The 27,593-nt window shown below is 38.9% G+C and overlaps 1 protein-coding gene and 1 long non-coding RNA gene across 31 annotated transcripts in view; one reads left to right on the top strand and one right to left on the bottom strand.

Moving 5' to 3' along the window:
* ROBO2 (roundabout guidance receptor 2) overlaps positions 1-27,593 on the bottom strand; it is a 799,183-nt gene that overhangs the window by 138,725 nt on the left and 632,865 nt on the right. For all 30 annotated transcript variants that reach the window (XM_083498493.1, XM_083498498.1, XM_083498494.1 and 27 more), the window contains 3 exons: positions 22,439-22,596; positions 21,327-21,447; positions 13,945-14,083 (listed from right to left, as the gene is read on the bottom strand). In XM_083498493.1, the coding sequence (XP_083354619.1) occupies positions 13,945-14,083; positions 21,327-21,447; positions 22,439-22,596 (418 nt within the window). The remainder of the gene's footprint in view (positions 1-13,944; positions 14,084-21,326; positions 21,448-22,438; positions 22,597-27,593) is intronic.
* On the top strand, positions 9,967-14,463 carry LOC310704803. Its single transcript, XR_014525022.1, has 3 exons — positions 9,967-10,008; positions 13,227-13,346; positions 14,213-14,463. It is a non-coding gene; the product is annotated as an uncharacterized lncRNA (long non-coding RNA).

Genomic DNA, 27,593 nt, shown 5'->3' with positions numbered 1-27,593 from the left:
CTTCCTGTGGTTCCAGCAACTGGTATTCAGAAGCATTACTGCCTCCAGCTGTGGAGACAGAGCATAGCCATTATTGGCCTTTGCCTCCATCAGACTGTTCTTTTTGTTCTTCAACCCCTTTTCTCTGCTTATACCAAGGACTCTGTACTTTCCAATATAATGGGAGCTGGGGACAAAAGATGAGAGAATTGGCAGATTAGAAGGGAGAGTTCTTAACTCTCTCTCATTTCCTGTTTGTACATTCATGGTTTCCTCTGACACCGCAACAAGGCTGGGGAATCTACATGGGAGAAAGTGGTCAACATGAGCAGTGCCTCTCTGGGAGAAAGTGGTCTACAAGTGCCTCTCTGCTTCTGCACTGATGTGATAGAACCACGGGGAAACCTGTCCTTATGCCCTGAAACTTTATTTTTGTTCTGCAGGTAGGTACAGTTTCAAGTAAGTTTAAAGTTAAATAGTGTTTTTAAAGGTTAGTGAGGAAGCTTCTCACTGGCAGGTACCAAGAGCTAGAAACAATACAAGAAGCTGCCATGAATTAAGTAATTTGCCATTCTGATTGGCACTCACCAACAGGAAAAACGTTACTATGTTCATTAGACTAAGCACATGAGCAGCAAATGGAAGTATCAAATTTCCAGAAACTGTTGATATGCTATTGTCAGAGGTTATAATATATAAATATTTTTTTTCATAGAGAGCAAGCAGTGAAAGTCAGGACCTAAATTATTTCCTTTAGGTTTTTTTAATGTTAAGACTGACTACAGTTGAATTGAAAATACAGAGGCAAAAATCTAAATCTGCAGATCACGATAAAGCTTGGCCATTTCATATCTGAAGAACAATTCCCACCCTTCTAAGAGTACAGAAAGTGGCTAGCATATACCTAGACAGTCAAAAGGGTATAACTGGCTTGAACTTTAATGCAGACAATCTTGGATACAATTCTGACAATCAGCTTTGGGCTGCAGCTGACTCATTCCCACTTCATCTCACTGATGTACTGGTTCTGGCATGCCAGCCAGCTGCCTTGTAAACCTCAGCAGACTTCATGTTCGCACCTATCAATCATGCAATTGTGCAGAGACTGATGGGTGTACAAGTTATTTATGTAGCATGCCAGGACAGAGAGCTAGCCACAATGATAATCTTGAGTACCAGTGTGGAGATTATAGAGTAAATGTGCCCTTAGAGTGGTCAAATCAGCAGCTATTTTGAGAAGGAACACCAACTCATTGCATTCTAGCCTGCAAATTATCAGTGGGTTTCTAGACCACCCTGAAAAAGGCATGCTATCTAACGAGCAGCCAGTGTATAGCAAGGCTCATGAGATATTGCAACCATCTGTTCTCCTAAAGAATTGATGTAGTGCCCCATAGTCATCTGTTCTACTCACACTGCCCACACAAGTCATCATGGTTCACTGATAATCTATGACAGGTGAAGCAAGAAAACAAGAAGTTGGAAGTTAATTGGCTCTGAATATGCTGTGCAAAGGAATAATGTGAAATGGAAGGTTACATTTACGTATTTAAGTGATTTGTGGGGAAAGAAAATGAAAGACATATTGAGTTTAGCTTCTCTAGGTAAAATACCATAATCCAACCGACCTTTATGGTACATTCAGTATAGGTGCTGATTGTAGTCTGAACCATATAACCAACTTGTCATATGACAACCATATGATAGTCCTTGTTGGAAGCCCTTGTTGTAATGAACTGGCCCTTTAAACTCAGCCAATTGGTTGGCAGTTTGAGATCATTGTCTGCATGCGAGAACTCATTCAGAGGTGGAACTAGCTCCACACATTACCACAGACATCTTGGCATATTCTGTGGTTACTTAATGAGGTGGGCTAGTATAGAATTTGCTCCGCACACAAGCAAATGAAAGCTCAAAAGTACGTACCTGCTAACCGTTACTGCTTCTTGTTTCACCAACAAACTTTTCAAATAAGTATGATGTATCTGATCACCTCCTTACATTAGCACTAGTAAAGACCACATTAACACTAGTGAGGACCATTGATATTAACCACTATTCTTGCTGTATTTTTCTCCTACTCTTCTTTCAAGGAGCGCAAAGCAGTGTAAACAGAAACTAATAAGAGCTCTAGAAAAGCAAATTAGATCACGAGAACAGCAAGAACTGAATTCTGATCACATCTCTCTCACATTTCCTTTACTTGTGTTCTTACAGTATTTTTACCCCTCTATAGATTGGCTCACACTCAGCAAAAGAAGTGGAAAATGTCTTTAAAAGTGTAGTTGTAAGAAGCAATTGTTAATGCCATATACAGTTATTCCTTTTCTGAAGTAATAGCTACAGATAGTCTGCTTTTCATTAAGCAGAGGGGAAAGCATACACGAGAACAGATGAAAAAACATTACTGGTTAGGAAATTCTTAAAGAAATAGGGTGATTTTGATTTTGAAATTTGGCAGTCTCTGGCTCTTATGAATGCAGTCTTTGTTGCTGGTTTGATTAACGACAGTTGTACAATAGTGTGCTGACAATCCCTGCCATTGAGACACATTTCCCCCCCAGATATGAAGCACTGCTGAAAAATGCAACCCAATCAGATTTGGCCCCTGGACAACATGTGCTATCATCACTGTACCGTGAATTGAGATTGATTGGTAACCAGCTGTGACAAAGTGGGGGGAAAAGAGCTTTGTATTTTTCTTGGAGGAAGAACTAGAAAACTTAATTGTGTCAAAACCATTACCATCTGTAGGTGAAATAATGATTAAAATAAAACAAGTTAATCTACAATATCTAAATTTAGCTTAGATACAGAAATCCTTGCTTCATACTATTATGAAGCAGTGGATTTTCAAAGTCTAAATTGTCTTCTTATTTTTTGTATATATTTCTGATCCCATCACAGTGAGTGGCACCTTGAGCCTATATCCTGGTGGCCCATTTTTCTGTGGCCCATTTTCTGTAGCCCATTTTAATAAAGTAGCAGTTCTGCATTCACTTCCTTGGGAGTATGCCCCATTGAACTCAACAGAACTTACTAAGCTGCTGCCTGAGTGCTGGAAGAAAAACTCCCTGCTGCAAGGCCCATTTCCACCTGGCCTAGGGGGCAGAGCCCAAACTCACCCTGAACAGCTGGGAGGCCAGAGGGACACTGCTGGAATAACTCTTGGGTTGGGGCAACTGGCTACAATGCTTTAAACGGTTCTAATTTTAGTTCCTCTGTTTCATTTTTGTCAGGTTGGTGTTGGTTAAATGTTTAGTTAGGGTTTGGCTGTTTCTTTAATTTGGGTATAACAGTAAACTTTATTATTGTTGTTGTTTTGTGTTTTGTTTTATTGGTTTGTTTGTTGCTTGTATAGGATATCTTGTTTTTTAGTGTTTGATGTTTTGTTGTGTTTTATATGTTGTAAGCTGCCCAGAGTGGCTGGGGAAACCCAGCCAAATGGGTGGGATATAAATAAAAAATTGTAGTAGTAGTAGTAGTGGTATATGTATAGATAGCACTAGAAAAAAAAGGAATTGTAATATGTTGAAATACCCCATAGAAATTAGGAATACAGTACCACAAAGATCCAGAATTCAGTTGTTTCTAGTATGGTTTGTACCGTTCTGACAATAGCAAAAGGGCATGGGACAGGAACAAGAAATGCATGTGTTATCATATAGGATGTCAGGTTTGTTCTTTAGCAAGTGGGGCTTCTGTTCTGCACTCTTGAAATATGCACAACCAGATGGGATTGGTTCCACTTGGGAGCTCCAAGTTGAGCTGAACCCTAACAAAAGAAAGGGATTACAAACAGAGCTGATCAGCTGATCAGTGGTGATTAGCTTTCCAGAACTCCAGAGTACTGTAGCTGATCCCTGCTGAAAGTGTGGCTTGGGGACAGTGACAATCAGCAGACCAGTGTTGACTTTAAGTACCACATGGATCAGCTGGTATCTTCCTTTGCAGCATGGCTTGAACTCAGCTATAACAGTCTTTCATTTAAGCAGCCTATCTTTAATACTTCAGTTGTACCAAATGGTTGTGCAAAAAGAAGCCAGCTTGTGCAGTCAGTTTTTCCCCTTCACTCACATTCTTTCCCTGATTCCTTTGTCTTGCCTAATAGTGCATGCCAAAGGCTCCAGGGGAAAACCACATGGCATGGGGGAGAGGGACAGCCCTATGTAGCATATGCTGCAGAACTTGGAAAGGGTGTTTTAAAAAGGAAACAGTTCCAGTTCAACATGTTCAAAAAGGAACCTATTCTAGTTTATGTTTGTCCCTTTACAAAATGAGCTCGTTCCATTTGTGTTTCCAGTTATCCAAATTATCCTAGCCTCACCCCCCTGGCCTTCAGCATTCGGAATGTTACAAACTGTTGTACTGTGGTATAAAATATACTTAAGAAGACTAACACAGCATCAAAACATACACACAGCGGAATGTTGTGAGGATACAGATTTAGTGGGCGTGGGCAGAAGTTATATTGTGCAAGTGGTCATTCAACTTCGTTGAATCACGACCATGTTGTTTGCAAAATATGGCAAAAGAGGGAATTCACTTCTCTTATGTGAAGATATAACACACAAAACTGCATGTTAACTGAGTTGGCCGGAAGTAAAGTGGTGGCTGGTTTGTGTAAAAATAAATAAATCTGCATTTGTTTTTATGGAGATGTCATTGAGGGGCCTGATCCTGGGGCTCCACAGGGAAACAGATGGGGCTTTGGATCCATGGCTGCTTCTTACCCACACTTCCCCTGAGTCTACTACTCATGGTAGCTCTACATCCATAGAGCTTCTGCAGTATAGGGTATGTTCCTTTGTGGAGTGGAGGTGTTCCTCCTAATAGCAGAACTTATCTCTATGAGAATAGAGTCACCTTTGCCTCATCCTACCCACCTTCAGCAAGCAGCTCTTGAGATTGCTTTTTAAGCCTCTAAATTCCTATCTGAGTGGTGAGGTCATTGCCAAGTAGTAGCAACTTATCAAGACTTTTATTTAGTTGCTGGTCTCTTTACCAATAGAATAGTAGTGTTCATAAACTGTTAAAGCTGCCAGATGAGATTTATGAATTCGCCAACAAAGTATATTCCCTTTTTTGTACTTGAATTAGTTTATTTCTTGTTGTTATAAGACACAATAAAGTATAAGCAATATCCATCATGCCCTAACCAGTTATAGCAGTTACCCTGCAAAGGTTAAGACGTTTCAACACTTGCTATCATTACACTACATATTTTGATAGAACTTCTGGTATTTTTTGACTGAAAACCTTATGGTTACTAGTAGAAATTAAAGCATATTCAAAGCAGTTGGACTTTTCCAATGCAAAACATATTCAAAACAGTTGGACTTTTGGGGTGTAGGTGGGTGTAAGTAAGAGAGTTTACAATTTCTTGGAGTGGAGTGTGTGTGTATATAATCTAAAAATCAACTGTTACACTTATTGCACAACATTGCCTGAAGACACACTTGGAATGTGTTGGATGAAAGCTGACTTTCTCAGCTTGAAAGCAAGAGATTATATGTCTTCTATACATTTTTAATAATGCTTAAAATTATTTACAACCAAACTAAAACATTTTATTGCAGTGTTCAAAGATGAGCAAGCAAATGCAATGGTCATAAACATTGTTAATAAAAAGTGAAAAGCATTGATGGATAATATGGTAAAAACTATTATATTAAAAACAAGGAAAGCTAGAAAGGAGTAGAAAGACAGCAAACCACCACTATACAGTTGTTTTGAAACACTACATAAAATAATTTGCCATATAATGGTATCAACCATCATCTTCACTGGCATTGACAACTAAGATAACATAAAAGTAAATCCAGTAGAAACTGAACCATTCTTTCCATCATTTTAGCAGAATGGAAAGAATAGTTGCTCTTTGTATCAGAGTTGAGGCACATTTATCCGACAGCTTGTATTACCTTTTCTGTATTGTAATTCAACCCTCAAGCACTGGAACGTGAAGACTTAGAGCATCTCAGCATGTAACAAAAATCTCAGCATATAACACAGAAACTGAATTCTCTTTGAAGAAATGAGGAAAACAGAAGACACTGGCCATTTTTTGCTTTTTAAAAATGGAAACATTATCAGAGTTGAACAGCTGGGAACAAGTCAAGGAACAAACACAGCTTTTGTTGACTGTTTTGTTTTATTCTGTGTTGGTTTTAGCATTAGCTATTATAGTTTTGGAAGTGAAATTAAGTTAAATGTCTTCTAATCTTCATTTTCTACTGACAAAAGATGGATTAGTATATCAAAGGGGAGGTATTCTATCCTAGGCCTTGTAACATTCAGAACGATTATCTAGTTGTAGGGTACTTCTGGCAAGATGCGGATTTCTATGATTATTGAACTTCATAATTAGCAGTTCAGTGCCCAGCTATATATGCACCTCTTCTAGCTAGAAATAAGTTTTAAAAATAAAGGGATGCATTTTTAAGAAGCAGAACATGTGGCGGTAATGTTGTTGGCATCCGTATGACTCAAAAAACAATGAAGTGCACCTCCAAGGGCAAAGTCAAACCACTGGAGAATCACAGCACCTGCTGTGGCTGTAGAAACTGCTAACTCATAACTGCTGCCTCCTGCCCTGATTTTGCTGTGTTAGGAGCACTGAAGTGCTGCTGTGTCTGGGCAGTGTGTACTGAGGTCCTGGGCTGCCCAGACAGCAAGACCCCTCTCTTGGCCTTGCTGATGTGGTCCAAAGGAAAGCAGAGCAACACATTTGGCATGTTCTTTGGCTGCAGGAGTTGGCAGAAAGAGGTGTACAATACACCATCCAACCACCTTAGGTATTCCACTCCGGATTTGTGTATGGTTTACTCCTTAGCCTTTTCTTCTCCTGAAGATGTCCCACAAGGCAGCACTTATGGATTTTTCCTTGGGGTTTATTCCTGGAGCATCTCTCACAGATGAGTTTAGCCAGAAGGCAGTGAAGGTTTAGGATCAGAGCTTTCCTTCTCCTACCTTCCCAAGTTGATGAGCCCTATCTACTCTCATGTCCTCCTACAGAATGTGCAGTAACCGCCTTCTTGATCACTGGACCCACTATCGGTCTCGTCCATTCAATTCACCAGAGCCTGTCTTTGCATGCAAGGGAAGTCCCAGACTCACCAAAAGTTTGAGACCCATTGGCTACCCTCACCTAGATTAGCCAGCCTGTTGAAACCATTCCCAGCCTGTGGCATATTCCATGTTGACAGCTTCTAGGAGTCACAGGTGAGAGCTGAGCGCAGGGTAGGGGCCAAAGGTGGACAAACTATCCCAGATGGATGAGGATGTGTACCCCACCAGAAGTACTATCCCTTCCCTTACACCCTGATAATTTTGTTGTCTAGTTTTTAACAGAAAACTTTGTATTGAGGCTGCCCTTAACCTCTCCAGATGTACATAAGAATAGCAATACAGTAGTTTTTCCTTTCATTGATCAGTGGTTCAGATAATCCTTTTGTCTTCCCCATGCTTCTCATAAATGGAATTAATCTTTCGTTGATGGTAGCACAGGAAAGAAGAAAGCACAACAGATTTAGGCAGAGATGATACTGAAAGTGCTATGCTTAATACAAGAAATCACCTTTTCCCTCCTGTCCCTTTATTTAAGATGGTTAATTGTTATTAATTAAAATTGAAAATGTGCTGATGTAACCAAGGATTAGATCCCTCATGCCACAGAGAAAAGTCTTACTTCTAATTAATTTGCAATACACATAGGGCTGCATTTAGTTGCAATCTGTGCTGTGATTAACTTGACTAAAGCACATAGCATTATAGTGTGTTATTAACTCGTATTTCATTGAAAGGTCATTTTCCCCTTGGTTGTGTCTTGTAGAAGCTTCAGTTAAATACCCAAGCATTTAATGCACAGGATATCAAAGTTCCTTTGTTGTGTACACTTAGCATTTTTTAAAAATCAACTCCATAGTTTCTTAACTACCTTTCAAAAGTAATTTGAAAGTGTGAGGTAGATTCTCTGGGCTAATATTGAATAGAAAAGGTATCCATTAGTCCATTAGGATTTTCAATTTTAAAAACCCCCAATCATCTATCCCTTTTTGTGGGTTACAAAACATTGCCTTTAGGGTGAGAATTAGTTAGCCCTCCCCTCTGAATGCTGTTTCCTGTTTCCTGCTTCCTACTACTCTACCCTCCTTATCAGGATTCCTAGGTGTTGTGAGAAAAGAGACAGTTCTACCCTGGTCCTGTTATCTCCTATTCAAAAATGGACTGTGAGCTTCTCATTCTCAAAAAGCTTAAGGAACTACTGGGGAGATCCCACGGTCTGAAATACTAAAAAAATGCTCAAAGAGAAGGAAGTTGAAGGTGGATGGGAGTTTCTAAAAGGTGAAATAGTGAAGGTAAAAAAAGCAGACAATTCTAACAAGAAAGAAAAGGGCATCAAAAGAGGCATCAAAAGAAATTGGTGTGGCTGCAGAAGGCACTTACAGATGATCTGAGATTTAAGAAGGGTGTGTTTAGGAAATGAAAGAAAGGGAAAATAAAAAAGGAGGAGTGTACATGAGTAGCCAATAGTTGAAGGAAGGAGGTGAGGCAGGCCAAAACTCACAATGAAGCAGGCAAATGTTGTCCCCATCTTCAAAAAGGAGAAAAAAGAAGACCCAGGTAACTACCGACCAGTCAGCTTGACACTGATACTAGGAAAGGTCCTAGAACAGATAATTAAGCAATCAGCCTGTGAGCACTTACAAAAGGATGCTGTAACTACTAAGACCCAGCATGGGTTTCTCAAAAATAAGTCATTCCAGATTAATCTCTTTCATACTTTTGATAGAGTTACAAGCTTGGCAGATCAGGGGAATGCTGTGGATGTAGTGTTTCTTGATTTCATTAAGGCATGATATTCTTGCAAGGAAGCTAGTAAAATATGGGCTGGATAAGTTAACTGTCAGCTGGATTTGTAGCTGGTTGACTGACCAAACCCAAAGAGTGCTCACTAATGGTCCCTTGTCATCCTAGAAAAAAGTAACAAAGGGGATGCCGTAGGGTTTTGTCCTGAGACTGTTGTTGTTCAACATCTTTATAAATGACTTGGATGAATGAATTGAGGGGATGCTCATCTAATTAGAGAGGTTTCTAATCCCACAGAAGACTGAATTGGGATTCAAGATAACCTTAACGAGAACTAGGCACAAGGCATAATAATTTATTTCAATAGGGACAAATGTCAGGGTTCTACACTTAGGCAGGAATAACCAGCTGCACATATATCAGATGGGGTTGGGGGGGAGACACCTGGCTTGCCAGTAGTACATGTAAAGGATCTAGGGGTCTTAGCAGACCACAAGCTTAACATGAGTCAACTGTATAATGCAGCAGCAAAAAAGCCAATGTAATTCTAGGCTGCATCAATTAAAAGTATAGTGTCCCCATCAAAGGAGGCAATAGTACCACTCTATTCTGCCTTGGTTAGACCACACCTGGAATACTGTGTCCAGTTGGTGAGGCACAATTTAAGGAATATATTGACAAGCTGGAGTGTGTGTGCAGAGGAGGGTGACCAAGATGATCAAGGGTCTGGAAACCAAGCCTTATGTGGAATGGTTGAGGGAGTTCGACATGTTTAGCTTGGTAAAGAAAAAATTGAGAGGAGATACGATAGCTATCATCAAATAACTAAAGGACTGTTACATGGAAGGTGGAGCAAGCTTATTTTCTCCTGCTCTGGAGGTTACATCCCGAACCAATGGTTTAAGTTACAAGACAGAAGATTCCAACTAAACACCAGGAAGAATTTTCTGATGGCAAGAGCTGTTCCACAGTGGAACAGTCTCCCTTGGAAGATTGTGGAGGAACAGAACCTCCATCTGCCTCCTCTTTAAGAACTTCAACTTGCTCACCTTAAGGTGAGAGATGTTTGCAGAGCTGTCAAGAAAACCAGGAAAAGAGCTCAGCAGTTGCTGTGGGTGCTTTTTACTGATGTCATAACTCTGCTATTTGGTGATGTCATAATCATTTCTGCCTTTAGAGAAATATTGCCAGTCTCTGTCCTGGATAGCAAGTTTTCAGGTAGCTAAAACACATTTTAATGAAAACTACAATAGCCAGAGTAATTATTCTCCCACTGCCCCAATAGCTATTGACTGAGCTGACAACACAATGATTTCTGAAATTTAGGAGAAATCCCTGAAGTGCCTGGAAATTGACAGGCAACCAATGGCAGTCCTTTAATAGCAAAGTAATGTACTCTCTGCTACTAACTCCAGCTAACAGTGGCAGTCACTGAATTCTAGAGTAGCTGAAGTGTCCAAACAATAAAAGGCTGGCACACATAGTTATTGCTATAATTGGTCCTTGAGGTGACTAGGTGATAAATGATGGTATCTGAGATCCCTCTCTTAAAGGATAAAGCTGTAGCTTCTGCTGAAACTCTTTGAATCTAAGGACAATTTGACATCACCATTTTAGACTGAGATATGGTGAAGGAGTAGTTATTAGTTAGCAGGTTTCTTTTCTTTTATTGTGTATTCCATGCTTTTATTTTGTATTTTTAATGTTGTGAACTACTCTGAGAGCTACACATGAAGGGCAGTATATAAATAAAATATAAAATAAAAAAAATAAATATATTTGCTACACTACTATGCCAGTTGAGAACTCACTTCAGTTTTCCCATGAAAATATGTGAAGAAGAGAATTTCTAAAAGGTGAACATAACCCAAATTTCCATTTCATCCATCCTTGTAAAGGAAATAGAAGGGTCTCTTCACCACAACTACAGACTGCTAGAACAGCCTGAAGTTGGCTTCAGATTTCCTTTGGCTCCATCTACATCATGAATTCAAAACTTTGTTGACTGGGGGGTGAAAATAATGCCTTGGTTATTGCTGATACCCTTCAGTATCTGTAGCTGCAGTGAAGCCAACAGCAATATCAACATGCAAATTTTGGTGCTGGGTCAAGATGTTACCCCAAAATAGGGTAACAGTTGGGATGGTTTGCCTCCATTCAAATTACAGAAACATGATTATTTATGATTTATTGTATAGTTAGGAATATTTAATTTACTTTATAATTTATAACTGCAGACTTCATACAATTCACCTTATTCACTTTGTTCTTTGTTTGTTTCGTTAAGTCATTATGATCTATTTTCAAAGTTAAACCAATTTCAAACTTGGTAGGTGGAAGAGGGAATCAGAAGGAAATACCCAGCCAAGTCACGCTCAAAACAGACCCACTTAAATCAGTGGATAAGTATATTGATTGCAATGGGTCTGTTCAATGACTAATGTTGGATATCACCTAGAAAGTTTGTTCTTGTACTTAAGCACACAAAGCATAATTCTGCTATTTAGTATTTCTACAGTGGTTGTTCAGTATAATAACCTACAATCACAATTCTTTCCTCCTGTATGGTATGGTTGCTTGCCACTTTCAATTCCTTAGACCAGAGCTTTCCAAACTGTGTCACAACACATTAGTGTGTCAGCTGCAGTGTGTAGGTCTGTTGTGCAAATGCTTGGAAAGGAGTTAGTTTAACCTCCATAGTAAAACTGAATTTCTGTGTCGCAAAATGCATGTTTAAAAAGTGTGCCACCAATATAAAAATTTGGAAGGCTTTGCCTTAGACCAATACTCATTTAATCAGAAAATGTCCGTACATGCAACTCACAAGTACAGATTGTAATTTCATTAAAGGGGTATTTACTGAACTTGAGCAAGCTACTCATAGTAGTAATACAAAAAAGAACCATGCAATATTTTTAAAGAAACTGACAAATGCATGCATTCAGTGCAGTAGCCTCAGTCTCACAAGAACTGGCACTGCTATCTTCTTCCATGTAAAGGTTTAAACACTTATTACAGTATGTCATAAATTTTAACTTGTAATTGAAAATCTTTCCACTTTCTTAAGGGGGGGGGAATCTTGTATCACTTGCTACATAATTACAGGCTATGCAGCTGGTCTCTCAGGCTTTGCTAGAAATTTGAAAACATGAAACGCTGCACAAGCCCTAATCAAATTTTATTAAACGTTAAGCCAAAGAAATGTCATCACCCATACCACAGCATATCAGAGAGTAACAATGGCTCCCTATCTAAGCCTAAATAAAGCAGAAGATTTGGGATTTGATTCTGGCCATATTTAGTTAGAAGTTGTTATGGATGCTCTCCATCATTTAGGGACCTCACTGCCCTTCAATATAAATGTGTCAGTCCTATTTGCATGAAACACACATCAAAGAGAAAACTAGTCATATTAATAAGCTACTTGAAGAGGCACACCATTCCTACTAGTCAGTTTACATTTTCCAAACACTAGGAATTATATCTAACCACTTTGATTGACTACCTTTGGAATATTCTGGCGGCCAGAATCTGGCCTGTATTTTACAATTTACACTCTAAAACAGGCATAGGCAAACTCAGCCCTCCGGATGTTTTGGGACTACAACTCCCATCATCCCTGACCACTGGTCCTGTTAGCTAGGGATGATGGGAGTTGTAGTCCCAAAACATCTGGAGGGCCGAGTTTGCCTATGCCTGCTCTAAAGCAACAGTCAATTGTAAAACCTATTATTTCAGTCATGGGTATCAAGCTGGTGATCTAACAGTTTCTTGTTTACCTACAGAAGTTTGACATGAGTCATACCTGATTAAATGTTTTCCTTGTCTTTGTGAGGTATGGTGGGTTTAAACTTATGCAGATTTTTTAGAGCAATATATACAGTGAGACCTTGGTTTTCGAATGTAATCTGTTCCGGACGTCCATTTGACTTCCAAAATGTTCAGAAACCGAGAATCAATGAGCTGACTGCAAAGTCAATTGGGGGCGGGGGGAATGAAAAACGTGCCTCGGAAGCCATTCGACTTCCGAGGTGCATTCAAAAACAGAAGCATTCACTTCTGAGTTTTTGGTGTTCGGCTTCCGAGACGTTCGAAAACCAAGGTTTGGCTGCACCAGGTATTTTTATCCTTGATAAAATGCATGCTGTGTTGGGTCAGTGATTCAAATGGGCTACTCCTATAATAAACCTTGTAACCAGCCAGAGCATAAATTCTGCATGGTACTGTTTTTAAAATGCCACTATGTTTTCAAAACAGATTATGAATTTGTTGATATTTATTCTTGATCTATAAATGTAAAGGGGAAAAAATGCAAATGAAACAATAAATACATGTATGTTACTAACAATATTTTGCTCTAATCTGTTTCCAATAGTTTCTCCTCAGGATTTGCATTTGCTTTGACTTAATACTGAATATGTCTGATGTTGTTGTAGGCAACACTGGTGGTCAATTCATCTGATTCATGCATCCCCAGGGTGGCATGAATGCTTCTTGCTCATTGCTGTATTCTTGTTGTTCCAGTAATGAAAGTAAAGAACCACAATGTGGGACAGGTAAATGACATGGCTCCTTTCCTGACCTCTTTACAGATATAATCAAAGAGGGATGGGATCCACCCACAAGGAAGTACTGTATGTATGAGCGTATAAAATTAGCTCTGATGTTTAGGCATGTGAAATTTTAACTACCAGATGTAACCTAGGGCTACATTCACAAGATAACACTCAGAGAAGTCCTGAGCATTATGATTAAAGTTGGGAGTGGTTGTGTGGTGTTTCTCCAATGTTTCTCACGGACATAGCTGAACACATATTTTGCCTATATTTATCCATGTTTGATTAATTAGCCAAACACAATGACTTTTGCAAACTTCCTGCCTCTCACACTCTGTCACTTTAACAACAGCATCTGCCAGGCCAAGACTGATCCACAGGCTAGAGGTTCCTCATCACTGGATTCAATGGTGAGAGCTCTGTGCTCATTCATATTTGTCAGCCTAAAGGCAAAAACATTGTACTGTGGAAGCACATGTTCAACAGGCAATAAAAATCCAGCATTCAACTAAAGTCCAAAACATTTTTCTGATTAATGTGATCAAGTACAGCAATCAGAATCACCAGAAAGGAGAATAGCAATTAGTATTTTTCATACCTTCCTCTTGGCAAGTCATTGTCATCTTTCTTCCAACGCACTGTTGGCTGAGGATCGCCTTGTACCTGGCATCTGAATTCTACAACTTCTTCCTCCAAAACCACTTGGTTGATTGGTCTCCTGAGAAATGTGGGTCGTTCTTGAAAACAAGAGTTCCAAATTAAACAAGTTGGCTTTATTCAATTTCAAATCTTTGGGAACAATCCAGTCCTCAGCAAACATAGTGCCTGTATGCTCAACTGAGCCTTGTTTCTCCTTCTCCCACTAGAAACCATAAAGTGGAATGACAGGTGTGCCTTTCATGTCTCCAAACTGAACTCCTGCCTCTCTGCAAACAAGTTATTTGTGCTCTGACAGGAAGGCAGAAATGGGACTCTACTGAGCACATGGGAATCCTGTACAGGCTAAATGGAAAAAGCTAGGTATTTGCTATGGCCATTTCACAAACCCAAGCAATCAAAAACAGTTGCAGTTACTGCGTGAGAAATGTGTTCATTTATATTATATATGGAGACAAGATGTGATTGCAGAAGCTTCATCTCTTGATTGCTACCACCTCAGCTAGTCATGTGAGTCAACTCTAACTTTTCCAGTGACCATGGGTAAATTGAATACATGTTTCTTTAAGGCAAAGCACAATATGTTGCATGTTTTAACCATAAAGAGCTTGCAAGAAAACAATCACAGAAGTGCATACTAGATACCAAGGACATGCAAACCGAAGTATTCATTATTTTAATTTTGCACCATCTCTACTATTTTCTGTATGACTTCCAGGAAAAAAATAGTAATTTCCCAAGTTGTGTTCTCAGAGAGTATTGTGAGTTTGTCCAATAGATAATTATACTACTATAGAATGATCACAATGAATGCCATTGCCAAAGCAATTAACATTCTTTATGCAAGATTAACTGGATTTGAATCACCTGCATAACTTGCTTGCAATGTTAATCTCTCAGGAGACAAAATAATACTGGTTTCTTGTGTATGCTAAATAAAGTATTGTCTTACATCACTCAGTTAAGTTAATTTCATAGCAGATTTTTGGAAATATGACTTGCTGTTTTAAAAAATCTGCCTATAAATTTTGGTGGCATAATTATAATTGCTGTTCTGTCAACAGCATTCAACAGATAAATTAAAAATCATAGCTATAGATAACATGTATAACGTAGCCATTTTATAAGCTTTAGCTGAGTAAATAATGAACACTCTCAGACTTTGTTTCTGTGTGAATATTAAAAGCTTTTGAAGAGGGTAATAAAATAGGTCACAGTTATATGTCGTGTCTGCAGTTTGGACTATGGCTGTTATGACCTTTATAACTTCGAATAAACTTTGCTTGTAGTTATAAATGTTTGCTACCTATCACATTAATAAATTCACAGAGGCTTAAGTTATGGTACAGCACTTGACAGGACATACAAGAGCAGGACATTTTCAAAAATATAAAGTAGTGGGGAAATTCCTTACTAGCCCTCATGAAGCTCCCACCAATGAACTCAAAAGTTCCCCACTGGTAAAGTGCCTTCTTAAGTTCACTCAGATTCTTTCTTCAATATGAGGACACAAATCCCTTTGCTCCTCTGCCCATCTGAGACATCTTAGAACGCTCAATTTCTACCCCCCCCCCACCTCCAGCAGCCGTATTTACATTTTCTCTCTCCAAAATGTATAGTTTATATCACTGCACAGCCAGGAGACATACTAAAACGAATGATAAGAATTCCCACTGAAAACAACGGGACTTTATCTGAAGGCCCATTGGAAACAATGGAGCTATGAGAATGCCAGTGGAGATTTATTAAAATAAAAACAAGTTTGAATGTTAAATGTGATAAAAATGTGATGTGATATTAGCTGCTCACTTGAGTATCTTTCTGCCTTAGACTCAGGTGAGGTGTGTATGCACGATACCAAATGCTAAAAGAAATGCAAAAAGGAAGTATTGAAAATAAAGCAGGTTACTACAAAAAAACTGAGCAGCTGCTACTTCAGCTGCTACTATTTCTACCACCATTATGTCAGAGAAATCTGGTTTGAAATTAAAAGAGCAGTAATACTCCTCAAATAAACCAGCGAATATCTGATTTTAAAATTAGGATATACCATTTCTCTTCAACAAGAATGCATCAGAACAAAAATACACAAAATTTGACATGTGGTCCTGTCGCAATTTGGCTACCAATGAAAAGAGATGTAGTTACTATCAACGCCTATGGCTTGCCATGATGTTTATTTATTTTAATAAATACCTATTTCAAATAATTTCAATTTAATTATTTATTTAAATTATTTGAGGCTGCTAAGAATAGGGAAGTGTGTATGTTGCCTGTAAACTGTGGAAAGAATATAAAAGTAAAAAAGTACTAAATTACTAGTGCCAGTTGTTGTTAAATGAAAGCGCTAATGTTCTTTACTTTTTTTTAATCTTTATGAAAGTTTAAATAGTGACTTATTGAGTCAATCCTGCCCCAGAGAAAATTCATTTTTTAAAAGTACTGTATGATAGAATGTAGATATATTACTGAATGCAAGATTGTAAGGCTTCCAGAAATTGATCCTATCTTGATCAGTGGAAAAATCCTTGGCCACCTTTGGAAGCTGGTGACCCATAGTTTAGCCTTTCTACTTACTTATTTATTTGTATACATGCCTTGCAGTCCTTTGACAGAACATATGATGGTTTCAGGTACTTTTCCACCATACCCCTCAAGGGGGGAAAACCTTGCAAATCGTCACTCTGTCTAAATTTAATGAACAAGCTCTAAGAAACTGGTGGATTGAGGGCTGTTTTATTCTAGCATACACAGATTCAAGGCTATCTTTTTTCACGTTTTTTGCTCTAATATATAGGAGTTTATCCAATGGTGGCTTTGTGCTCATGGAAAGCACTTCCACTCAGGTAAAGTTGTGCACGTGTTTTTCACCAATTACAGCTGTTCTGAACTGCAGGGCAAAAAGAATGGTTTGCAAATGGATTGGTGAAGGATGTCAAAAACACCAGAGTGATCAATTCTAGTGCTTTATCATAAGGAAGAGTAAACTTACAACACAGCCTTCAAAGCCCACTCCCATTACAGATTCAGGATGGACCAAAACGAAGCAATGAGAGGTCTTCACGACTTGTTTGCACCCAAGCAAACATTTATACATTCTTTATACACAAAGCATCATATGTCACTTTGGCCAGAACCTCCCATTACTCCACCTGGCTGATGAGGGCATAGGTGGCAAATATCCAAGTCTTACAGATAGCTTCCTTCTCTGGGCCCAGAGCCCAACACTACAAGCCCACAGATGAGAGTAACGTCAAAGCCAGCCAATTAGCATAAACATAGCAAGTGCATAAACATAGGTGATCTCATATTTACAACTACTACCAATTTATTTCAGAGTTATCTTGACTACCAAGATGGCATTTACAAGGCTTCTGGCACAGTCTCACCTTTGGTTCAAACAGCTATCCATAGAGCCCCTACCCCACCCCCATGCCGCCTGGAAAGAGCAGGACAGGATACAGAAGGCTGCAGCTGGTGGAAAAGATAAACCCAGTGGTGTAGCGTGGGGGGTGCAGGGGGGGCCGGCCGCACCGGGCGCAACATCTGGGGGTTAGGGTTAGGGGGCGCAAATCCACGGGTTAGGGGGCGCAAATCCACGGGTTAGGGGGCGCAAATTACTTGCCTTGCCCCGGGTGCTGACAACCCACTCTACGCCACTGGATAAACCACACCTCGCACAAGCAGTGTAAAGCCACTATTGGCTACAATCCACTACCTATAATGAAGCAGTACATAGACAACTGCTGGGAAGTACTGCTTCAATCACTAGTTATAATTTAATTAGGAGGTTTTCATGCCTGTCTAGTTCTGTGCTCCCTTTCCCAGCCTTTAATCTATTGGTGATTAATGCCTATATGTAACCTTTGCTTTGTACTTGTGTTAACCAATCAGCAATAAGCACATACGTGGCAATTGCTGTAATATTCAATAAAAGGGACTTCTCGAGACTTGCTCGAGAGATGCCTCCCACATGACACTTGCTACTCGTCTGTCGGTTATTTCAACCCAACAGACAACTAAGAGCATCTTTGGATGTTTCTATAGAAAAAATTCAGCCAACTACAAGTCTAAGAAACTTTCTCCATTACCTCAGAGAAACCAACAATTGAACTGATACTAGATTTCTGTGTCCTTAGCAATGTACATCCACATAACTTAAAGAATAGGGAACCTGACAACATAAATGATGCATTGTGTATCATGTTACTTTTGTGAATAAAAACATGTATTTAGGACAGATACATATTAGATATTTAGATGCATTTCTAACACATATATTTAATCTCAGTTTGGGTTTCCTATATATGTAGTGGGTTACTAGAGTGGAGGGGTGTGTAGAATTTCCAGACTTAAACACTAAAACACCCTGACAATGCTGCTTGTTAACATACAGAAAATATTCTCAATTTGCATTGGACATTATCTAATCAAGTTCACATCTTGGTAGAAGATTCTGAAAATCACATTTTCCTTAAGTACGGGTACTCATAGCCCCATTTCTCTCTTTTTATTTTGTTGAGTGTATTTAAAGTTTTAGTCCAATGCTATTTAAGAAAAATGCTTTATGTACAATTCTAGTCCTGACCTCCCTACTGTTCCCACAGGACCCCTGGTAACCAGCCTACTTACTGTTACTCAGTTTCACCAGAGGCATTGCCTGAAGCTAAATTCACAGCATGGGGACCTAGAGATCAGTTATGAGTGACACACCAAAATTGACTTTAGGTAGAGAGCATTTCAAGACCAAAATAATAAGGGATTGAATCCTGGAAATGTTTGAAAACCAATATGTAGAAACATTTAAAACAGGATATGGACAAAGCGAAAGCATTTTTCACATGTTTTAAAGGAAGAAGAAAGATTAATCAGCAAATGACTAATTAACTTCTGTCTATCTCTTTCAGCACTTTCAGCACTTTCCGTGGACTTGCCAGAAATGTTATTAAATGCTTTCACTTTCCCACACAAACCAACCTTAATTTCCTGTTCTGGGTTTTATTTTAAGTACATGACCAACATTTACAGGTCTGGGTTTCTAGAAAAAGGCATTTGCGTGTGTAGGTCCCCGGCGTCTGGGTTTCTAGAAAAAGGCGTTTAAATCAAGATTAACCACCTAAGGTGGAATGTTTAAGTGCCTTGAGTTGCTTAAGGCAGACTTCCTGAAGCCAAAATAACAATTACTAGTGTTAACTTTAGCACTTCCATGGCAGGTTAACTTCAGCATCTTCATGGCAGGTCATACTGCTTAAGCACATTAATAAAACTATCTCAAGTAGTCAGAAAACTCATCATCCAACATGGTGAAATTTTACTATATCCTTATTAGAGTGAGTTGCTCATGGAAAGCAATGTCATCTCAGATACACACAAAACACAGGTAAACACGACTTGCCATGATAATGGTATGTTTGGGGTTTTGTTTTTTTAATGTGTGGTAATTCAAGCAAACAGCGTGGTAGGTCCATGCTTATTGGGACTTATAAATCAAGTAAAATGCATTTTAACTGGAAATTAGAATGCCTCCTCCCCATATTCTATAATTTTATCACGTTGCAAAAGTTACTAGGTAAAGCCAATATGAAAATGTAATATGTCAATCATACTGAAAATTGATGTTGGCCCAACATCAAGGGGTCATTTCAGAAAAATGCAAAACATGCTTGCCTGGCTAATAATAATGTTGGCCCATAGCTATGGCAGGTGGGATTGCCAAGCTTGCCAAAGTCTTTCCCCCCAGATGCCTGCCCCACTTTAAAATCTTTTGCCAAGTGCGTAAGGATGAATGCACACACGTTAAATGTGCATAAGTTGTGGGCTTACAGTACATATTTTCATTACATAACATTTCCTTTTGTTACTGTTTCTTCTTCCTGCCTACATGGTCTGGAAGAAGGAAAGTTAACCAAATTATTCACAGACACTTAAATAATATTTGTTCGCCATTCTCTTGTATGAACCACTTTCTACATCCAGTGCCTGACAGACGTGAATGTTTATGCACTCCTGAGGTTGCAAAGCATTCCTATTGCAACTACCTACAGATAACCAAAGAGTGTAGTTCTGCAGATGCTATTATAGTGGCTACCATGGAGTCAACGCAGAATTTAAATGTGAGTTTCCTAAAATACAAACCCAATGCTAGAGCCCAGTACAATCCTCAGAAGTCCTAATAAGTTCAATGGGACTTACTCCTAGTGAACCCCTCTGGCTTGTGTTGTGGATGAAATGCATATTAAATAGACAATAATGTCTGATAAATTACTAATAAAGAGAAAGTCTTTGGTTGTATTCAACTAACTTTTGCTCAGAGTTGTTGGCATCCATCTGTCTCGAGAGACAATGCAGTGTACCTCCAAGGGTGAAGTCAAACCACTGCAGAATCACAGTGCCTGCTGTGGCTGCAGAGACCGGTAACTCGCAACTGCTGTCTTCTGCGTTGGTTTTGCTGTGTTAGAAGCACTGGAGTGACCTCTCCAAGGCACAAGCCTGGGCAGTGTGTATAGTGGCCTCCGCTCTTGGACTCACTGATGTGGTCCAAAGAAAAACAGAGCAGTACCAGCTTGGCTGCAGAAGTTGCCAGAAGAATTGTCCACTCCACTCTGAATTTGAGTAGTGTTTATTTCTTAGCCTTTTCCTCTCCCAAAGAAGGCAGCGAGGTGATCAGAGTAGATCCATGGAAATTCATTGCCATGACTAATTTAGGTCCATTAATCTGAATGGTTCTACTCTGAGAAAAAGTTAGTTGAATACAAATCTGGCCAGCTTGAAGAATGAACGAAACTGAGATCTGCCAAAATAAACTATTTTGTGGGATTGAAATGTGTACTTTTACTTTAAAGAAGTGGTGAAAAATAAAGACATTGATTAAAATCCCATGTGTAAAGGAATATATACTATGATGATCACTAAAATGTTCTTTTGGATAGACATTTACATTTACAAACGATTTTCATTCCTAGCACTAAATTCCTTTAGCAAAATTCATTGGGATTTTCTGTACTTTCAGATAGCAATCCACATTGTTTCCAAGGAAATATTTCACTATATTTCCAACAGTGCAAAGGAAGATAAAATCTTTACCTAATATAACTATGTGGATCTGAGTAATTCCTAACCTTAATCCAGTACCTGTAATGGAAACGCTAATGCATTATGATTTTACTTATCAGAAAACAATTATTCAGTGCGGGAAAGCCATAAACTAACGTGGGCAATTCTCCATTATTGTAGATGTGACAATAGAAAGCTAACATTTATATATATATTTTGTGCCTGCAGCTCAATAACAGAAGGAAGCAAATATCTCAGAAGTTCCCTTACCAAAGACAGTGAGCTCTGCTGGGTCACTATCCCGTTCTCCCACCATATTGGTGCCAACACATGTATACATTCCAGCATCACTCTTTCTTGTGTTCGAAATCATAAGCTTTCCACCTCTTATCTATCAAGGGGAAAATGAAAAAAGTCTAAGTTTTAGCACACTGTAAGCGGTTTCATATAACTAAAGATGAAAAGAAAAACACCAGTAGCAATATTTATAAATATTAGCAAATGTAATTACTATTTCTAAAGCACTATTCTTCATGTAAGATTACCATAATTTTTGCTCCATAAGACACACCTAGTTTTTAGAGGGGGAATGCAAGAAAAAAATATTCTTTAAAGGGAGCACTGAGCAGAGCCTGTATGCATCCCAGGCTCTGCTCAGTGCTCCCTTTCACGAGCTGCATGGAGCGTGTGTGCGGTGCTTGCAGGCTTTTCCCTGAGGAGGGAGAAGGGCAGCCTGTCACTGACGGGTTGCCCTTCTCCCTCCTCGGGAAAAAGCCCCCAAGAGCCGCACACATACTCTGCACGGCTCTTTAAAGAGAGCGCGGCTCTTGTGGGCTTTTCCGGGAGATGGGGGAAGGGACAGAGCGCGGCTAAGCCAGAAGCTAGAAAAGCGAGAGGGATTGCTGCGCAGCGCTCCCTCTCGCTGTTCTGGCTTCTGGGATAGCTGCGCAGCCTGCATTTGCTCCATAAGACGCACACACATTTCTCCTTACTTTTTAGGAGGGAAAAAGTGAGTCTTATAGAGCAAAAAATACAATATTTAAAATTTGTGAAAGGGGCGTAGCAGGACACTTTGGTGACCTCAGTTCTTTCAAATGTCTTTGAAATATTTGGTGCTTTTGGTCACAAAGGGATTTCACAAGTGCACTTTCACTGGACAATTGATGGGAAAAGGAACTTTTTTATCACCCTTCCACCTGAAAAATGCTTATGAGAAGAGGCCCAAGAGCATCGCTGTCCATACTGTGATTCTCCCACATTCAGTTATTTAGCCGCAGTGCTTAATTAAATGCTCCAATTTACCAGAAAACTCACACTGAGATTCACCTTTTAGCAAATTGATCAATATTTTTTAGGTTCCCATTTCAGCAGGACAGACTTACACTGATTCTCTCTTCTCTGTCATCTATTCGGATTTTGTCTTTTTTCCAGTAGATAGTGGGCTCAGGATGTCCTCGAGGAGGCTGGCACTCTAAAATAGCTGGTTCACCTGCTGCCACAACAACATCTGTGGGATTTTGTCGGAAATCATCCCGTAGCACTGGTACAAAAATAATATAGAAATAAAAGAAAGGAAGAAAAAAGAAAGAAGATTTATTATAACAGCATACTGGCAAAGAAAAAAAAATTCTTGGTCAAAATTTCTTTGGTGGCTATTTAACATGCATTATAAAAAATCCATCCCAATCAGCCACTATACCAGAAATAAAGATGACTCCATAGGTGGCCGATTCTCAGCATATGAGTACAGGCTATGCATATGTATTTTGTAGCAGTATCTCTCATATAAATGCACACATACACACCCAGTTTCTCTTTTATTCTGCAGCCACACCTGCCAAGTGACATCTGGCCAATGCGACCTTCTGAGGACAAAAAACCCTAATAGTATGATTGCCATTCTGACACTGAATTCTTTTCATTAAGGAAAACAGCACGCTGGACTTTGCTTGCAACCTTTTGGAAATCCTGTGTGCCTGTCTCTCAACTGGCACCTATATCCACAGCAGTCGCTTTAAAGTCATCTGGGCAAAAGAAGAGGTGACACACTACACAGTTTTACTTCTACTGTTTAATAATAATAATAAACAGCAACAACAATTCATGAAGGATGCCAAGATCTAGATATACATAAAGTTATGCTTTTTTTATTCTCACTTATTATCTTTGCTGCTATGATTGTAAGAGAAAACCAGAAGGGAGAAAATACTTGCAGGTTACTCTCAACTGCTGGAAAACTAGTTTAGGGAACTACCTTCTTATAGATATTATGTCACAGCACAGGGATTCGACTTTAGTGTTCAGAAATGATATCATTTTATCATTATTCTTCCATGCATATTTCAGTCTCTAGGTTAATTGCCACCCTTAACAACACAGAACTGAAAAGAGCTCCAAAATCAGCTACTAAAAATTAGGGCATCTCCTCTCTTGTAGTTCAACTATGCAAGAGGCTCATTACTGTTTTAATACAGATTTCACCTTTAGTGGAACAAGGGCCCTCTGAGAAATCAAGAAAAGCCTGTGTCTCACTAAAGGAGCAGTCTGGAACAGTTCAGCAAAAATGTTCACTCTTCACTTATAAGCAGATTTAATTTACTGCTTTTGCTGTTAATAAAATGTGCTCCATTTTAACATTTTGAACTGCACATTTCCCATTTTCGTGTGTTACATGCAAGGATAAAATTTATATGCACAAGGATTAGCCACTGAATGGGTTGAGGTGAGCCTGCATATAAATCTGGCTCTCAGCTACAGATATGGGTTTCTGCTTATCGTTTTAGCATTTTCAAGGCACACAGGTAAATCCTAAGAGAGGGAGAAACTAATTAAAGGTTAATTTAGTTTCTAATATAAAAAGGAGCTGTTTATGTACACCATGTCTAGACACAGAAAATAAAAATAAAAGAATTGGCGTAAAAATCCTTTTGGCAAGAACTCCACTTTCTCTAAAGGAACACATCTGGCAGGGTGAAGGGCATCTTTCAGAACCCTCTTCCCACATTTTTATTGCCTAAAGCTTCAAATGAAAGGCATCCTCTGGACTGGTGCATATTATACAAATCTTTCCCATGAAAAAAGCAAGTAAGATTTATATATTTGCATCTGTCAAGAATTCACATTCGATAGAAAAGAAAGAAAAGAGTGAGGAATAGTTAATTTTGGAGACAAAATAGAATGATGATATCCTAACACAGAAGAGCACAGAATGTGGCAAAGTATATCCAAAACACAGAAGTAAGAAATACACTATCAGAAGGCCAGCATATTCAACAATGACAATCCACAAAATTTTCCATTCTGTAATATTCCTCTGTGTATATCAATATACAAACACAGAAAGTTAGAAAATAATGAGGAAAAAAAGTTTATTTCACAAATGGAAGTTTAGTAATATTCAGGATCAAAAAGTACAATTTAAAAATTACACAGAAAGTCAAGCACCAATCCCAGCATGTTACAATACTGGAAACACTGATCTCTAAACTCTACTTGGCCTCTGGATTATTTACATAATCACTGGCTGCCCACTTTAGGATAATTAAATTTTAGCATCAGGGTATGCTTTTTCTACTGTCTTCTGTCAGTGATCAAGCAATCACTTTCTACTCACTGTAATCCTTGCCACCTGCCCCCAATCTAGATTATAAACCCCTTTGGGCTGGGACCATGATCCTGCATTGTGTTCCATCTGAAAAGAGGAAAGGCAATCCTGAAACAAATAAGAAATTAACTAAAAAAATTCCTTTCCAGTAGCACCTTAGAGACCAACTAAGTTTGTTATTGGTATGAGCTTTCGTGTGCATGCACACTTCTCATACCAATAACAAACTTGGTTGGTCTCTAAGGTGCTACTGGAAGGAATTTTTTTATTTTGTTTCGACTACGGCAGACCAACACGGCTGCCTACCTGTAACAAGAAATTAACTGCAGTTCTTTAGAATGTAGAAAAGGCATGTAATAAATAGCCTGATTATTGAACATTCATCCTGATTTGTTTGCATAATATTTCAATTTAGTGACCACTCATTCTGTTTGCAAGGAGCTTAGAAAACTTTACATCAAGCAAACTTTATTCCACACATTCCAGTGCATAATCCTGCCACTTTCCTTATCACAAAAAGTCAACTTTGCGGGTAAGTACAATCGTTGCACAAAAATGCCAAATCAACTTTAATCGTGCAACTTGCATTTTCTGGGATATAACTAAATCCTGGTAATATTGACAGCTTGGATCCATGGAATTTTGGTCAGGGAAACTGCACCGACCTGAAGCATATTTGCCCATTCCTAGTGAAAGGTCAGCAGGTTGGGTTTCAGGCTCCGCCCACAGTCTAACACAGGCAGAAATGTTTGGGGACAAAGGGCTCCCATAATTCAGTTTGAGAACTGATAAAGACAGTAAAACAGAGAAAATAGATCCTACGTCCCAGAGACTAGAGAGTATAAGACGATCCTTTGCAGTCATCATATTTTGGCAGGCCCTGCTGTCATTTCATTATGAATGGAAAACTAAACTTTAGGTAGGCACAATTGCACTTTTTTCCATTCTGATAATGAGAGATCAGTAGGTTGGAATAACCGTGGGCGGAATAATAGGAGACTGCAGGGATGACAGAGAGAGGACCTTTTGCGGGACCCTTTGACCAAAGGCTGCTTCAGCACTCCTCCACAGGCAAGGCTGAAATATGTGAACTAAGTTTCTAGATTTTATATTCTATACAGTACCAGGTAATTTTTTCATACTAGGAAATCTGCTAAAATGTAGATTTGAAAAAAACACCCCTCAAATAGATCTTTAAATTTGATACAGTTGACATGTCAAACACAGTTCCAGAAGCTCCCCAAAGAACTGCTGTATAATCTGTTTCAGATATTCTGTCATTCTGTAGGAGATGAGAATAAGTGCACAGCTAAACTAATGGCAGTTTGGCCATTTTCATCTGGGATTGGAAACATCTGAGAGTAGGCAGAGAATCAGTCAAGGAAGTGATGATGGACCTCAACCATTTATTTCAGTCTCACACCGGATGGTTCAATGCAATACAATATTATGCTCTACAGCACACATACAATAATGCTCCAGACAAAATTTAATTGTTGCATTCTAGGTCTTTCTTTGATGAAGAATGCATATACTTCTGAAGTACCATTTCCCGTTTTCATTTGAAATGTAAAAGTTCATTAATGGTTGAAAGCTTCATGTTGCAACAGTATATCGAAGAGAAACACTTGCAGCTAAAGCACCTGCTGCAACAGGGGGGAAGGCTTGCTACCAAAGCAACTCCTCACTAAATAGGCCAGTTTAATGCCCAAATCCAGACCAAGTCAAACTAACGTCTGTAAACTCTAGGAATTTTATACAAAGGGAATTCATTTTATCCTCTGTGACTCTGATGATTTGTTTAAATGAGTCTGAGTGTTTTTTGGTGAAGTAAAAGAGGGGGTCATAATCATTAATATATATATCCATAGTGTAATCCTTCCTTCTACCATAAAAGCTCTCAGACCCCAAGAAAAGGGGGGGAAACACATTTTAATAGGATTTACATTTACATGATGATTACAAATAACCATCTGTCTGCTTCTAGTTTTCAATCTGGTCTGTGTCCCATGAGTCCCTAGCCTATGGTCAAAGCAACTAAGCTAGAAAGGAAAAGTACAGCTCTGTCAGGAGATTTTGGATAATTTACATTCTTTTGCCACAGTGCCTGGTTTCTCCTATCTAGACAAATATATTACAGGGACTGTTTTCTAAATTCCATATATACACACACACATCAATATTTAAAATAACAGATGTATTTTATACAATACACTGTGTTGGTCCTCTCATTTTATGAAATTGAGTTTTTATTCTCTATAATAAAATTGTCTCTAAGTATGATACTCTAGGTATGAACCAAACATAGTGGTTCGTCTCATTCTAGCAAACTCACCACTTTACTGCATAATATTCTAATAAATTAGAACAAGGTGAACTTTGCTTTGTTGTCACTCATGCGGAAAGAGAGCTTGGGAAACTCTGCTTGACAATTAGGCACCAAGGCAAGCAGTGATGGGAGAATCCCCTGTCAGATGATAAGTCTCAAGCCATCTTTCAGGAGATTGCGATGGATCCAGTCCTCCTGTATCATAAAATCATTGGGCTACCACTTGCCCTCCCACCCCACAACCATAAGCTATTGTAGCAAATTATGTACAACCCTCAGAGTTGTATTTATTTATCCAAGAAAAATCAAAATGATTTCTATGGGATTTGGCACATTCCAAATCATTGTTGCTATACTGCATTTGCTAAGCCAACCCATGGTTAAATATGAATATGAAGGGTCCTGGAGAAGAGACTGTAGCAGCTTTGTACTTCCATGGTCCTTTTAACTCAGTGAGGCTAAACCAAAATTTGGCTTGATGAGTTGTCCAAACATGGGTTTAAGCTTACAAAAACCAAACCCAAAATGTTTGTCGCTACCAGCAGCTTAATTAGATTTCTATATTTACTTATCTTAATGTTGAACTATAATGGCAAAATAAGCA

This window comes from Podarcis liolepis (assembly GCF_965112155.1).
Source record: "Podarcis liolepis genome assembly, chromosome: 4".
Lineage (NCBI taxonomy): Eukaryota > Metazoa > Chordata > Lepidosauria > Squamata > Lacertidae > Podarcis > Podarcis liolepis.
Note: the sequence above shows the minus strand (reverse complement) of the source record. Positions and strands in the feature narration are given on the sequence as shown.